This window comes from Thermobia domestica, chromosome 3, assembly GCF_964235325.1.
Source record: "Thermobia domestica chromosome 3, izTheDome1.hap1.1, whole genome shotgun sequence".
Taxonomy (NCBI): domain Eukaryota; kingdom Metazoa; phylum Arthropoda; class Insecta; order Zygentoma; family Lepismatidae; genus Thermobia; species Thermobia domestica.
Window position 1 is genome coordinate 116,599,851 of NC_137456.1, and position 15,907 is coordinate 116,615,757.

Consider the following 15,907-nt stretch of genomic DNA (forward strand, 5'->3'; position numbering starts at 1 on the left):
GAATTGGTTCATTGCGTACCTCTGACGAATTTTGAGGTGTCTGTAACGCTTCCATTTCATTACACATCCACAACTTTTTCATCCTTATGAATTTCACTTGACACATATTTAAAGTTATAACGGGGATCAAGAACCATAGACATGAGAATATTCTTGTTGCACTTATATTGAGTTCAATACTTGGTATTGAACTCAATAATTCGGCACTAGTTGTTTTAATCCCAGAATGACGTTCCTTTTGTTGTAAATACTTCTCAAACGCGGAAATTGATGGGAAAACTTGCGAAATACACGAATGTTGGGTACTCATTTCCCTCGTTATTTGCTCCAAAGGTCGAAGCAGGTTCACCAGCTTTCCAACAAGTGTTCATTGATTTGGAGTAGTGAGCAAGAAATATTATTGTCTGCACAATACATACAAATGCTCGTTTTTCTTATGTTATTCTCTCTAACATGTAGAACGTCGAATTCCACCGACTGGAAACATACTGAAATAGTTCATGTACTGATAGTTCTAACTGTTCTGATCTTTGCAATTCCTCTTTAGCTTTGGCGGAATGATGAAAGTGACCGACCAGATTTCTGCACACTCCGAGGATATCAATTATAACTCTCTGCGATGAAAACGAATCATTAATACATAAGTATAAAGTATGTATAAAACATGGAATATCTTTGCTTTGGAATCAACTTTAAGTCTAAGGAAATTGATGAAATATAAGTGTCACTGTTAATAATAAACAAATTGAAAATAGTTCAGAAAAAGTATCGGTAAATATCGGTGTCCATTTGCCGATACCGATACTCCCAAGTGGCCGATATCACCGATATATCGGTACATTCCTAATATTTATTACGATAATGTTTTTTTTTTTTTTTTTTTTTTTTTTTTTTTTTTTTTTTTTTTTTAAATTGCAGAATTACTTATTTGGATCGTTGATTTGGAGCTTAATATCTTTCACACTTAGGCTATGTATGTGGATAATGAGCTTTCACCGACTTGCGTAAGCTAACCACATAGTCACGAGAGAGTCCTAACATAAATTATTTGTACGATACAAATCGATAAGCAGGTAATAAGTAGTTATTGCATTTAGAAATGCGTGTGATATGGTCTATAATAATTCTTATTTCAAAATGCACCTTTTTCCTCTATACTGTTCACTTTTCAATGGAACCGATGGTGACGAACACAGACAGGTTTCACTAAATTATCAAACGAAAGTGCTGTTTTAATCGTTTTTGAATACAGTTTGGTATTCAGCAATGGAAAGTTTCGATTCCTAGAGGGCTCATGTAGTTCTGATTTCATGTTGAACAAGTCTCCCATAGCCTAGGTACTGAAAGGGATATTAAATTCTACACCAATCAACTAAATAGCAAGTACTAAAAAATATTACTTCTGCTGTAAAAAAATATCTATCTGAATTTGCCATTCACACGGTATGATTTAATTGTAATTTCAACATGCTGATTACCTACAAACCGCTATGGTACGTTCGTTCTTTCCACACTGGTCTAGTAGCCAGTGCGCATGAGGAGACATCTACAATGATGCTTGCTGCAAGTGTGAAAAGCACAAGACAGGCGTACCACGTGCTTTCGTGATGAGGATTCTCCATACGAACAAGTGGCATCCCTTCAAGCTGCAGCTTGTCCACAACCTTTCAGAGGATGATCCAGACCGGCGCATGGAATTCGCCAATTGGGCTTTGTCACAATGTCACCGAGATCCGCATTTCCCAGCCAGCGTTCTCTTTATAGACGAGGCAGACTTTTATTTGGATGGGGAAGTGAATCGCCAGAACATACGATATTGGTCGGATGCAAACCCACATGCGATCAATCCCTGCAATAGGGTTACCCTTGCTCATATCATGGTGTGATGAGGCATATGGAACATGTCGATCATAGGACCCTTATTCATTCCTGGTACCCTAAATGGTGTCCGACATCTGGACATGTTATAGGAGTTGGGGTTTCCGTTGCTTCTCCGCCCTGATGCCACCCTGCCGCGATATCTTCAGCAAGATGGTGCCCCACCGCACTATGCACTGTCTGTGCGGGAATGCTTGAATCTGCATTTTCCTGGACGTTGGATCGGTTGCCGAGGCCCTGCCTGTGGAGTAACCAGCCCGGTTGCCGGACCTCACTCCCTTGGATTTTATTATGGGGACACTTAAAACACCTGATGTATCAGAAGAAGATTCGGGATGTTGCACACCAACAGGGACGTATTCAACACGCCTGTGATATCACCACTCCCGCTCAAGGTTCAGGAGGACTCGATTAAGACACTCCGGTCGTGTGTTGCAATGGACGGCAACATGTGGAGCACATCCTGTAGGTGGGACTTTGGGGCGTCATAACTTTGGAACGGGACATGATAACGCATTTCTGCTTGCGGGATTGCATCCCCTGCAAAAAAAATAGTGTTAATTGATGTGTCACATGCCTACCTTCCCATTTGAAAAAAATAACCTGGATCGAAGATGGTGGCCATCAAGACGGCCGCCATTCGCCATGCATGCATCAATAGGTAGCTCCTTTACTCAAGTCCGGTCTCCGGATGTCAGATTTGCTTTAATCATGTTTGTTGCCAAAATAATCCACTGTGCTAAGACTTATGGACAACCCTGTACTATCTATTGAATTTAATCAAATACATGTAATAAACAATTTTATATAAATTTCGAAAAAATTAATTCTTTTTAAGTTCGTTCTGGTAAAGCTCTTCGAGCATTCTCAACTGTTTCTTTCTTGTTTCCTGTTCAAAGAAAAAAAAACCAACGAAAAGGGCTTTGCTGCGTCTGTAAAAAGGACATTGTTGTATCTGCTAGTAAAAAAAGAAATAATTTTTCTTTCACCACCAATTTGTAACTGCGGAATATAATAAATGCTTTGAGAAACTGAAAAACGTAGAAGTTGATTCTTATTAATCCGTTTTTAATCAGTATTCCTTACTATTAGAAAGAAGAAAAGACATTATAGGAACTGTCGATTTTTGTGCAATTAAAGAATAACTTGTGAAGGACTTTTCTTGTTTTGCCAAATGTTCTCTCAATTAGTTTCAAAGTGGCTAACATATCGAGTCCTTGCAAGAAATGAAGGTATACTGGAATTACTGCGCTCCAAAAGGTTAATTTTTGGGCCATTTTCCGTGGCCCCTGGCTCACGAAAATGTATACGTAATATAGCAAACCATGGAAATGGACCTCTCTAGAAAATTCTCTTCGGGTGCCCATGATCCTGACTGAGGATCTTTGGCTTTTCTTTACCAGTATTTTGGCAGGGAAGGGTTATAAATTTCTGCTGAGTACGAGTAGTGTAAATCAAAGGCGTACACATGCATAAAGAAATCGATGAAATATAGGTGTCACTGTTAATACTAAACAAATTGAAAATAGTTCGGAAAATGCATAGGTAAATATCGGTGTTCATTTGCCTATACCGATACTCCCAAAAGTGGCCGATATCACCGATACCGATATATCGGTACATCCCTACTTTTGGGTTGGGCTACGAGCTTTTCAGCAGATCCTCATATAAAGCCTGAATGCTGAAAAGGAACTTTTGGAAATAAACAAACGTTAAACACTATAGAAGCACGGATTTCAATCTTTAGAATATAATAAGTAGTAGTGTCACATGTACCCCATGTGAAGGAGATTGGTTTCTATGGTGTGATATTTTCTCAATTAGTATTGAAACCGAAAATGGTAGTAGATTTCTACTACTTCCGATTTAAGCAAAGATTAAGAGTTGACAGTAAATATATTTTCAGGACTCTTAATTAATTGTAAAAAGCTGCTTCCGCTATTACCGTTTTTATTCTATGGCGATCAAAGCTAAAACCGGAAGTCGTTAATTTCTACCCTTTTCGGTTTGAATATCACCATCAAGAAATCAAATCCCTAAACTTGGATCTTCTACATGCTGGCCAAAATTAAGGTGATTCTCAAGTACAGGGTGGTCTAAAAGTAGGTATACAGTCCCGTATTGATCAACTCATTGCTTTTTATATGATTTTTATTGTTATTCATCAGGTAGACTTAGTTTCTTTATTATTTGTTCTTAATGTCTTTTTACTTATATTTTAAGCTCGGAACAGCCGAAGCAAGTAAACCTATAAACCTATAAGTTAGAATCTTATGCTTGATCAATGCAGGGTGTATACCCACTTTTGGGCCACCCTGTAGTTCTTGAGATTGTTACCTTCTGCCTTTATATATATTCAAACCGAGAGATAAAAAGAGAGATAAAGATTTTGATAAACTAAACAAACTAAAAATTGAAAATCTTGAAGTTTTTATCAACCAGTGAACAGAAAATTGCTTCAAGTATAAATAGAATTTTTGCATTTCTGCCCCAAAGGAACTTCAGAATTCCGAAAAAATCCAACCTGGTTCAGGTGGATATTTTTTTTTTTTAAACCCTAGTTAGTTGAGAAACAATTCCCGGGTGGTGGTGGCGATAGATGCAGCTGTACAGGGAGCAAAGCTGGAATCCTCTCTTTAGTCTGATACTTTGCATCAGTCTTTTCAACGGAAGTTATCCTGATACATATTCTTGAAGTTGGAGATGGCTGACCCCACTCTATGACTTATGCCAACTGCTAATCAATAGGCCATAATGTGAATCTTTAAAGAAAACATACATTATATTTGGTGTAGTAAAAAGTAATCCATTATTTTGTCAATAGATGGCTTCAGTGATCTGTATCTCGCGTTGTATAAGTCCGATCGGGTTCAATGAGATGGCGTTCAAACGATGAGATTGCGTACTACAAACACTGCTCAGATAGTTGTGATGAGTTGACTCAGTGTTGTGTGAGCGCGAGTCAAAATGAACACTAGCAAAGAGAAAATACGCTATATTTTACAGTTTTTCTTCGATAAAGGCGAAAACGCAAGCCAGGCAGCTTCAAATGTGAATAGTGTTTATGGTCCTGATACTGTAACAGCCAATCACGCGCAATTTTGGTTTCGTCGATTCCGTTCCTGTAATTTTGACGTCAAAGATGCACCACGCACTGGAAGGCCAAGTGTCGAAAATGTCGATAAAATCATGGAAATTGTCGTGTCCGACCGTCATGTAAGCACTGTGTCGATTGCCAAAGAGCTAAACATTGCACAAAAAACCTTGTGGAACCATTTACATAACCTGGATACAAAAAGAAGCTTGATGTATGGGTGCCACACGAGTTTTAAAAAAAACTCATGGACCGAATTTCTATCTGCGAATCGCTAGTGAATCGCAACAAAATCGACCCATTTCTGAAGCGGTTGGTGACTGGCGATGAAAAGTGGATCGCTTACGACAACGTCACGCGAAAACGGTCGTGGTCGAAGTGAGGTGGGCCGGCGCAAACGGTGCCCAAGCCAGGATTGACGGCCAGGAAGGTTTTGCTGTGTGTTTGGTGAGATTGGCAGGGCATTATCTACTATGAGCTGCTTCCCTACGGCCAAACCCTTAACTCGGAACTGTACTGTCAATAATTGGACCGTCTGAGGCAGCAATCACGCAGAAGCGGCCAGCTTTGGCCACAGGGTGTCTACTAAATGTTCATTTTCAAATTCCAGGTTTTATCAAGGTTTTCAAAGTTTATTTTTACTTTTTTTCCAGGTCTATTCAGTAGAGTGACATTTATTGTAACACGTATAAGTTAATGCAATTTTATATAGTTCTTAACAAAAACTGGTTATAATTAGAGAATACATATGGCAAGTGATAGTTTCTTTAAGTGACAAGATGAAAAGAAAAAACTGACTTAACTGTAGGTTCTCAAAACATTTTACACAAGGAAATATTTAATTAAAATATCCCTTATCAGAAGGCCGGTTGAGAAAAATGTGCAGTAGCTTTAAATATCCTAATGTAGGAATACTATACAGGGGTGAACCTTAATTAAACCGACAAACTTCGGGAAATGATTCTCGGCACCCAAACAAGAAAAAAAATCCTCTTTAACTCTTCTCCAGGGCGCATAGTCTCCGAGCTAAAAGATGCCGAAAATGTGAAAAAATGAACTTCCGACACCTACATTTCCAAAATTATCCAAAGTTGAGAGTGCTGCTTAAAATCTCACGAAGGAAATCATATGTTCAGAACAGATAAGACTTCCTCAAAGAGATGTTAAGCTGCACTCTCTACGTTGGATAGGTCTGGAAATATAGGCCTCGGAAGTTTTTTTCCACACTTTCGGCACCTTGTAGTTCCAAAACTATGTACCGTGGAGAAAAGTTAGAGGAATTTTTTTTCTTGTTTCACCTCCCGAAGTTTATCGGTTTAGTTAAGGTTCACCCTGTATAATAGTAAATTTCTGTCAAAAACATTACTTCAAATAAACTAATATTATAGTAGTAGCACGTGAGTGAACAATGACAAAAATGGCGGGAAAATAGCTTACTCACCGCTAAGTTATGGGATAAAATATCACAAGAATATTTTACTACAAGCACTCCCCTTTAAAGTACTCTTGTGGTATTTTATGCTAAGTATTGGTAGGACTTAGCGGTGAGTAAGCTATTTTCCCGCCATTTTTGTCAAACTAGTATTAGTTTAGAAGTAAAAAGAAAATGATCATATATAATACAAATTCTTAACGCAAAGTAGTCCATATTGTTAAACGCTACTGCAGATTCTTCTTGGATGGGGACTGGCCATCAGTTATATTTTATTTAAAAATGTATTGTAACATGAAAGTGTAAAAAAACTGAAAATGTTATGAAACCACGCACATTATATGAACAAATATAGAAAACAACTTTCACAGTGAACAGTTTTTGACATTTAACTTCTCGAGTTCAACATCCCTTTTAACTTTTTCGCCTGTTCTTCCAACGCATCTACTTCTGCTTCAACGTCAATTAGAATTATTTTCTTCTTTAATTCCAAGTCTTTTATTTTCTTCTTAATATCTTTCTTTTCTCGAGCTGCTCTGTCTTCTTTTTCACCGTGGTCTTTCAGATATCCATTTTTTCTGCTTGATGCATTCCTCACATACTGGATCATACTCTTTGTGATATTCATATTACGTATGTTACCAGCAACACGCACAGCATTCAACACACTTCTCTGGGCAATCAAGCACTCCTCTTGGAGATTTTCAACAATGCACTCTTTGTTAACTCCTTTCCACTGCTGCGTTGCTATGGAAAAGTACACATATCTTATGCATGAATGTTTTAAACGCATTGGAAACACCTTCTTTACTTAACAGATCATGGAGGAAAACGTCTAATCTGTCATTTTTGTAACTGAAATATGAGTTTTCGTGCTGTGTCTTGGTCTGAACAAAATTTTAAATATTCCCGTTTCACCATATCAGCATTTACAGGTGTTATTTGCTCCTTCTCGACAAACGTCTCCAGGGAGAGTGTGTTTTCACTGCATCAATATAAACTTTTAAGGCAGGAATCATAGTTACGGCACGGTTGATAACTTTAGAATTCTCCACCCACCTAACAACAAAATTTAATAGGGAAAACTGCTGTTCCAGATGCTGCCATGAAATCTGCTCTTCTTGAAGGGAAGTCCTTGAATAAACAGAACGCTCTCAAAAACTCTGTCACATTCCAACCAGCTTTGGTATGCACAGTCTTAAAAGCCCCATTAACAATATGTAAAGAGCACGTTCCTGTCTCCAAAAGCTGTGGACCTTCACCATTTTCTTCACTCAGATAGACCTTCAAATCACTCAGAAATTTCAAATTAAAGTTTGGGGCCATCAAGAGAAACCTGAAGTAACTTACAGAAATCGAGACCCGTGTCCTTGAAAGTATTTATAAATGCACTTAACAAATCCTGGGCAGTAGCATGTCCGAGGAATACTGATGTTAAAACTTTATTTTCGTCACTGTGCCAGAAACGAACTACTAAGTCCATTTGATTTTTCTGTGAGATAGTGTTTAGGCTTTCGTCGAACGATACTGCAAAAAAATTCACAATTTTGTAGTTCACGAAGTAACGTCTGTTGGAAATATGGACCCAATTCAAAAGTGATGACATAACCTACTTTGTCTTTGTGTAACTGCGTATTTGTAGCGACTCCACACTCAGGAAACATTAAAGGAAACAAATCCGTTGCACTCGCTTGGCTTCTGGACGATGCATGACTTGTAACTTTGTGTAATGTCCAGATTATTTCTGCTTTCGTCACTTGATCTTTGATAAAATAACTCTTTATTACACCACTAGTTTTTCTAGGCTTTCATTTTTCTCCTGAACAACTGGAGTAGATGATGTGCCAGTCACTGAACTGGAAGACGCTGTAGATTTTTTTTTTTTTTTCCAGGAAGGCTCCTTGTTAACATTGTTTGAGAACTTTACGATCGAACATTATGCATTAGGAGCTTTAACAGCTATTTGATGTTTCTTTCCTTTTTCATGAGATTTCAATGATCCAGCTCTCATATTTCAAATGTCAAAATCAGTTCTGCAGAGTTTACAACCTGCTTTAAATGGATCGTTGGACCTAATAACCCATTTCCACTGGCCTCCTGGAATTTAGTTTTACTTTTCCCCATTTTAATGGCTGAAAAATAAAATGTTAATTGTTAGTGTGTTACAGGATTTATTGCACGACTAGTAAAATGATAACCTAAATACAAAAAGTGATTCCGTCAAGATGTGGGCAATTTTACTTTTTTCAGGTGATACACCTTTCGGCCACCGGGAATGGTGTTCACTGCGACATCCGCGGGCTTGGACTCCTGTTAAAAATCTTCGGCACAGGAGTATAAGCGGAATGTTGTTCCAGACCTGTCTACTACTCTTGCTACAGAAACATGTAAACCTATGTCTTCACAAAGCAGCAAATAAGCTTGATTCATACTATGCAAATAAGCAGCAACTACAGAGAAAGCTTCTGGCTTGTATGCCAGTATCCCCTCAATGAAAGACACAAACTTAATAGATCACGAAATTTAACTTTTTCAATTACCTTAATCTCATCGGGGACTAATTTAGCTCTTTTTGTAGTCACTGTTATTCACAACGACCATGCCAAACAAATAAAATCTTATTGCCTCTTCTTGTACCCTCAACATACTATCCATAAACATTCACCGTCTGCACTCTGTTCACGTCTGTCTGTCTTTCTCAACTACGTCTCCACTGTATAAGTTATTATTGGCTTTTGACTTATGCTGTAGTATATAACTTTCTTGCATTTTACAAAAATATACTAATTCCATACTAATCCCAAAAACAATATTAAAACTTCCAGGTTCCTCGTCCAATTCCAGGCTATTTCCAGGTTTTCCAGGTCCAAAAGTAAATTCCAGGCTAATTCCAGGTTTTCAAGGTTTTCCAGGTCAGTAGACACTCTGGGCCAATAGGAGAGGCATTGTGTTCCACCAGGACAACGCCAGGCCACACACATCGATAGTGACTCGCCACAAGCTCCGGGAGCCTGGTTGGGAGGTTCTTATGAATCCACCTTATAATCCGGACCTGGCACCGAGTGATTACCATCTGTTCCTGTCCATGGCGAACACGTTTGCTGGTGAAAAAGTCGCTTCAAGAGAGGGTTGTGAAAATCGACTGTCTCAATTTTTTGCCACTAGGGACAAGGGCTTCTATGAGAGAGGCATCATGATATTACCTTCCAAATGGCAACACGTTATCGAACAAAACGGCGCATATGTGACCTAAATCGGATCATTCTAACTATGGTAAGTCAAGCCTTCAATGTCATGCCAAAATAATGGATTATTTTTCACTACACCAGATATTTCGAGGAAAGTAGAAAAGAACAATTTACACTGACTGATTTCAACTGGAAAGAACAGATGACATTGGGATGCCTCCGAGAAAGCAGATGTTATGTTTCATAAAAATCTGATAATTTCTAAGAAAGAACAACTTATTTTCTTTACTATTATTATTACTAATATTTGTTTGGTTTCGAGGTGGATGAATTACCTCTGACTAATTTCAACCTCAACAAAAGATAACTCTTAAAATTTACAAAAATATACACGCCATGTCTCATAAAAATTGGAAACATTTTGCATGACTTATTACAGAATATATATATATATATATATATATATATATATATATATATATTGAAATGTGAGTAAATTCACTCTTTCGCCTTCTTATGATGTCTACATCAAGCAACAGGTTCTACTGGGAAGTCTCGAAGACAGCTCCCAGATTTTTAAATCTCATACTAAACTTGCGTAAATTGTGTCTTTTTTTTTTTTTTTTTTTCAATATCTGCAATAGCCCTAATCGACTCACAATGTAAAAGGAATCAGTTGAGAATGCTCGAAGAGCATTGCCAGAACGAACTTAAAAAGAATTATTTTTTTCAATATCAATAACTAATGACGCAATAAATATTGAGTCAATAACTCTTGACGCATAATTACTGAATCAATAACTGGCATTAAACAGAGTGTCAAGTAAGCCAAAAGAATAAGATAGGATGACTTCGCTACGAAGTCGGGCATAGGATTTATCACAAGTCAAGCTTGGAGCTCTGGGTCCTAAGATATTATGGACTTCGTCCAGATAGTAAGACCTTGAGGGATCCAAGAGAAGGAAAATGTCCAATTGGGCCAGTCGTGCTTAGACGATTGCGTACTCTCACTATGGTTTCCCATCCTGAAAAGAAAGTTGATTGGTCTGCGCACGGCACAAGGGCCAAAGTCAAGTTGAGACAAGTTTATCTTGGTGCAACCAAAGACGTTGGGAATATCTGGGAAAGGTCGCCAGCTGGCCAGTGGCCACCGATTATTATTTGGTACCAGAATGTCCATCTTCCTCTTAGGTATTGATCAACACCAATATTATCTCTCCACGCACGTCAAGGAGACCAGGGTCCTAAGCACTACCATTTCCGAAGTTAATGATATTTGGCTGGAGGTTCTATATCGTCTTTTGATGGTTTTGTGCCGAACGACATTTGAATATATAATTAAGTTGCATGTACGAGGGGGTCTCAAAAAGTTCATGTAATCACCTACAAGTGACGAACTACGAACCCCCTCGGACTTACATTTTATAGTTAGGTTCTTGTATGTTAACCATGCAAATTCTGGACTCATTAGATCTTTTTTTAAAGGTAAATCATTAAAGATGATTGACAAGCTTGAGACACGAAGCGTCATTAAGTTCCTCCATCTTTAGGGAAAATGAGCAAAGCAGATCCACGAAGAGATGAAAATGTCTATGGGGATGAAAGCACATCCTATGAGATCGTGTCCAAGTCGTGGAAACGCCAATTCCAAACTTGACACATGACCACCACGGACGCCTCTAGATCTGGAAAATCATCTTTCACTGATGATCAACCTTGACGGAGAAAGTTGAAATTATAACGCAAGGCAGGAGAATAACTACTGAAAGTGTTTTGTGTGCAATAAGTTATGGGTCTACTTGATGTATCATTCAGTACCAGCTGCATCTTCAGAAAGTGTCAGCACGTTGAGTGCCACGACTGCTCATACCTTTCCGGAAGAGAAATCGCGAGGACGCTACAAGAGATGTTGCATCGCTGAGAGGTGGATGAAGAAGACCTTTTTGGGCACACTAGTGGCAATGGACGAAAGCTCGGTTTATACTTATGACCCAGAAACAAAGGAAATGAACAAATAATAGAAACATCTCTCCTTCCCTCCTAAATGGAACGAGTGTAGAAGTCTTCCGCCAAGGTGGTGCTTCCAGTTTTCTGGGACTGTGATGGGGTCATCATGACATATTAGCTACCACACGGTCAAACTATTACTAGTATCTATTATTTCCATCTCCTGACCAAGTAACGAGAGGAACTCAAGAAGAAACGACGCGGATTGGAATGCCCCAGCTCATTCCGCCGGTGCATCCATGATGAAGGCAGTGGAATTCGGATACGAAATACTGACTCACCCCCATAATCACCAGACCTAGCACCAAGTGACCTCTTTCTCTTTTCAGAAATAAAGCGTCCACTCAGAAGATGCCATTTTGGCAGTAAGGATGACGTCATTTCTGAGGCTGAACTGTTTTCAAAGCCAAACTGCACACTTTTAAAACATGGACTTACGGAAAGTGAAAAACCGATATCAAAAATATGTTGCTAGACACAGTGACTAACACTTTCCCACCTAAAAGTACTGAAGAGAAGTACTCGTGTCAGAGTTCTTCAGTGTTGATTTCTTCTAGGTGACTTCAGTTTTGATACCCCCCTTGTACACAGTCTTTCAAAATAGACGTCACTCACCTTTGCTCCGTGTGCAAAAGTGCAAAGTTTGTCCAGCGTTCCTAGAAGTTGTAGTTTGCAGATGATATAAGGCTAGTTGCGGAATTGAAAAAGATCAACATGATGTTAGAAAACTTTAGTAAAAGCTGCAAGAAATGTGGGTTTAAAATAAACGCTAGTAAGGCCACGATCATGGTAATTGGAACGAAGCGGTTAGTGTCAAATATAGAAATAAAAGGTGAGAAAATAGAAAAGGTGGCTAATTTTCGATACCACAGTAGTATTATTAGTAAGGACATGAAGTACAAATATAAAATAAAAGCAAGGATAGAAATGGCGAAAGAAGCATTAGGAGGAAGTGAAGTCTAATCTGTGGATCCATCAATAGAGTTAAGAACACGACTCGTACAACGTTTCATGTGAAGTACTGTAGTATTTATTGTGCTCTATGAAGCAGAAACATGGGTTTTACGCAAAAGGAATTAAAAAAAAAAAAAAAAAAAAAAAAAAAAGCTGAAGCTTTTGAAATTTAAATGTGGAGAATAATTTCGATTTGATTTTCAGTTTAGCGTCCTTTTCAACAGGAGGCTATGTAAGACGTAGACCTACAGCCCCCATAGCAGGACATGCCGCGATCTGCGATGTGATCGCAGAAAATTTGCCGCGCCTGTGTAGAAAAATTGCCAGAGAAGAACAAAACAGCCAACAGAAAAGTATAGAAACATGCCTGCTATGTGCAGGTGTCTCAAATGGACGGACTACTCACATAAATATAGTTTGAACTGTTTTTTACGTCGTGTAAAGCGTATTTCTAACAATCACAAGTGTTTCTTCTGTAGAAAATTTTTGAAGAATTTCTGCAGAAACTTTTGACTTTCAAAAGCTCATCGCAGAAAGACAAAGAAAGTTCTGCCATAGGGGCCTACAGCTTAACGTGGGATCGGATCCACATGAGCTCCCGTCAGAAATCGAACCCGGGTCTCCAACCCGACAGGCGCATATGCTAACCGCTTAGTCACAAAGGAGCTCTGGAGAAAAATTAGTTGTGTAGAACAGAAAACGAATGATATATCAGAAATAATGAAGGAGAAAACAAATTTAGATGTAGAATGAGGAACTAATTAGAAAGAACAGTAAAAGAAAAGAAGAAGGAAGTAAAAAAGATTGCAATTGATGGACGGTATTAAAACAGAAAACTTCAACGCGAAGACGAAGAAGTTAGGTTAAGACTGTAGTGGATAGAAGCTTTGACTGATTGCCTCTTCCAGTAGGAGATCCCGTCACCACCTCCATCTCATAGAAGTCCATCGCTTGTCGATTCGGCTTCTATAAGGTAGAGACAGGCATAAAACGCGACGTATTAATTCTCTTAAGCCTGCGTTCGTCATCTCAAAAGGAAGCAATTAACAGGTGACCAGCGCATATGGCTTGAGTCTTCTCTCCTTTTCTCAACACAGCTTTGGGACGGGCTACGGCGAATTGGTGCATATAGAGAATAAGAAGTGTCTACCTGCACCCGTTCTAATCACCTCTAGGGATGACCTACTTGATAAACAGGCCTTATAATTGTAGCCAGTTTGTAGTGTTAACAAAAGACTTCAGGAGAAATCCCTTAAACCGTCAAATCCTCAGTATTCATCTTTTCTTAGCTCTTACCGTCAAATCGGAACCCCATCATCATATACAATAATGGTACCCGAGTGTTACAAGGCAACAACAACTCCATTGGAGAACATTGTCCTAAGTTACTGAATCCCACGGTGTGACAAAACCTTAGTGGTGTCCAACGCAACTCAGAAATTCCATAAATTACAAGTTCATCTGCACTAAGCAGATATTCTCATTTTGGAGGCACCAATGGAGCGGGGGCCACCCAGAACACAATAGGCGCAGCTACAATAGCATATCTGATAAACTGTTTTAGCCTTGTGAATAGGAAAATCCAATCACTTAAAACAGACAAAAATAAAACAGAAACGATATTCAAACTATAATTTAAAGTAACTTGTTATTTGTGGCGTAATCAATACACTTTTCTTTGAATGTCTAGAACACCTTGGGTGATAGGACCTACTACAAAATCATTAACCACATTCCAGATACAAAAGTCTGGGCATTGGCTCTTAAGGGAAGTCACTTAATGCTCAAAACAGTGTATACAAGAATATGAGCATTAGGTTACATTTCTTCCCTTAATATGACTGATAAAACCTTAACGTCTACCGGTGACTTAACTCATCGGCCATTTCTAGTCCTAGGTAAACATCTTTTGCTGATGCACAATCAAATTTCCTGACTGGTAGACTTCTGCATACTTAAGATAACCACGTAATCTAAGCAAAACTTCTAAACCAAAACTGCATTTCTGAAAGTAAATGCAAATAACGCCTTCACTGCCCGTCTCTATGCTATTTATCAACCTCCGCTCGCTCTAGTCCTTGCCTTCAAGGAAATTATTATCTCACGAAGTAAAACTAGAAAAAAAATATGAAGCCACTCTTATTGCTCTTAAAGCAGTAAGGTTCTAATTATATCTTTATGCCCACATTAAGTTAATTTGCATGTACAAATTAAAGATCTTGGAGAAACATATTTTTGGTAAGAGTGCACTTTGAGCAGAACAAGTGATTTTGGGTATCTTAAAGTTTCTTCCCCCACCTTGGAAATATAAGATTTCCAGTGTTACTTACTTCACAAAACATAGCTGAGCGAGCGAAGGGGGTTAAAAGCCCCGCATGGCTCGTTTTAGTATTGGTTCCTATGAATGTTCTGCTCAAAGTGCACTTTTGCCCATTTTCTAAAGGCGTGCTTTTACAAAGAAACAATACCTTAATGTATTATCCTTACGTATGCGAGTCTTAACAACTTCTACGCACGCTAATTATCAATACAATACTAAGTATTTAACATAAAATTATAGTTCCTGGCATAATTAATGGGTGCGGAATGTGTAAATGGTAATTCTTTTCCGAAGTTGGGAACACCAAGCTGTCTTACCGGGTACCGTTTATGCAGCCACTTTACATTGCTTGCTCTCCTACCTAGAGTCGCGAGCACTGTATTTTAAGTTTTTCAATTCCAGTGTTTCTAAACTTGATCTACACTATAATTTTACTATCATTATCCTGAAGATACTTACTATAAGTGATAAACAGCTCAAAATTTTCTCGCCAATGTTATTTGACATGTCTTCGTTGAATATGTTTACAGCGGTATTTTCATACACGTTTTGTAAACAAAATCGACAAAGTGTTTCAAAGTCTACAATACCACTAGTAAGACTTCTAGTTGCCATTTTACACTTTCAGTTCCAAAGTTTTGTTAAGTTTAATTGTAAACCACAAAGAGTGTAAAAGTATCAGTTTTATACACTTTATATGCACATTTCACAAATTTGCTCTCTGGACCAAACTCCATAACAATGATTACAAGCTAACCGGATATACATAAGCACTGTTGCCAAGCTAACTTTCAAAACAAATATGTTATCGTATCAAACTTGGGACCTTATTCCGTAGCAGCCTTGCAAAACTAGCCAAGCATAACATAACGCAAAATTATAATTGATATGCCTATTATCGCAAATTAAATCGTAGTTATTATATTGTGTGACGCAGACCAAATGCCATCTTATTTCATAGGAGTATACATTTGTATAACCTATGAAAGAAATATATCATTTGATTTGAAAACAGGACTGTACAAGTAATCAAA

At 38.3% G+C, this 15,907-nt stretch overlaps 1 protein-coding gene across 29 annotated transcripts in view; it reads right to left on the reverse strand.

Annotated features, from left to right (window-relative positions):
* LOC145680677 (uncharacterized) overlaps positions 1 to 15,644 on the reverse strand; it is a 246,213-nt gene extending 230,569 nt beyond the window's left edge. For 16 of the 29 annotated variants that reach the window (XR_014130659.1, XR_014130657.1, XR_014130658.1 and 13 more), the window contains exon 1: positions 15,333 to 15,644. Coding sequence is in view for 26 of the 29 variants with exons in the window: in XM_081751553.1 (XP_081607679.1) it covers positions 15,333 to 15,488 (156 nt within the window). In the remaining 3 variants the exon portion in view is untranslated. The remainder of the gene's footprint in view (positions 1 to 15,332) is intronic. The other 13 variants (XM_081751558.1, XM_081751561.1, XM_081751555.1 and 10 more) reach the window with 2 other exon arrangements.
* Positions 15,645 to 15,907: the final 263 nt, after the last annotated feature.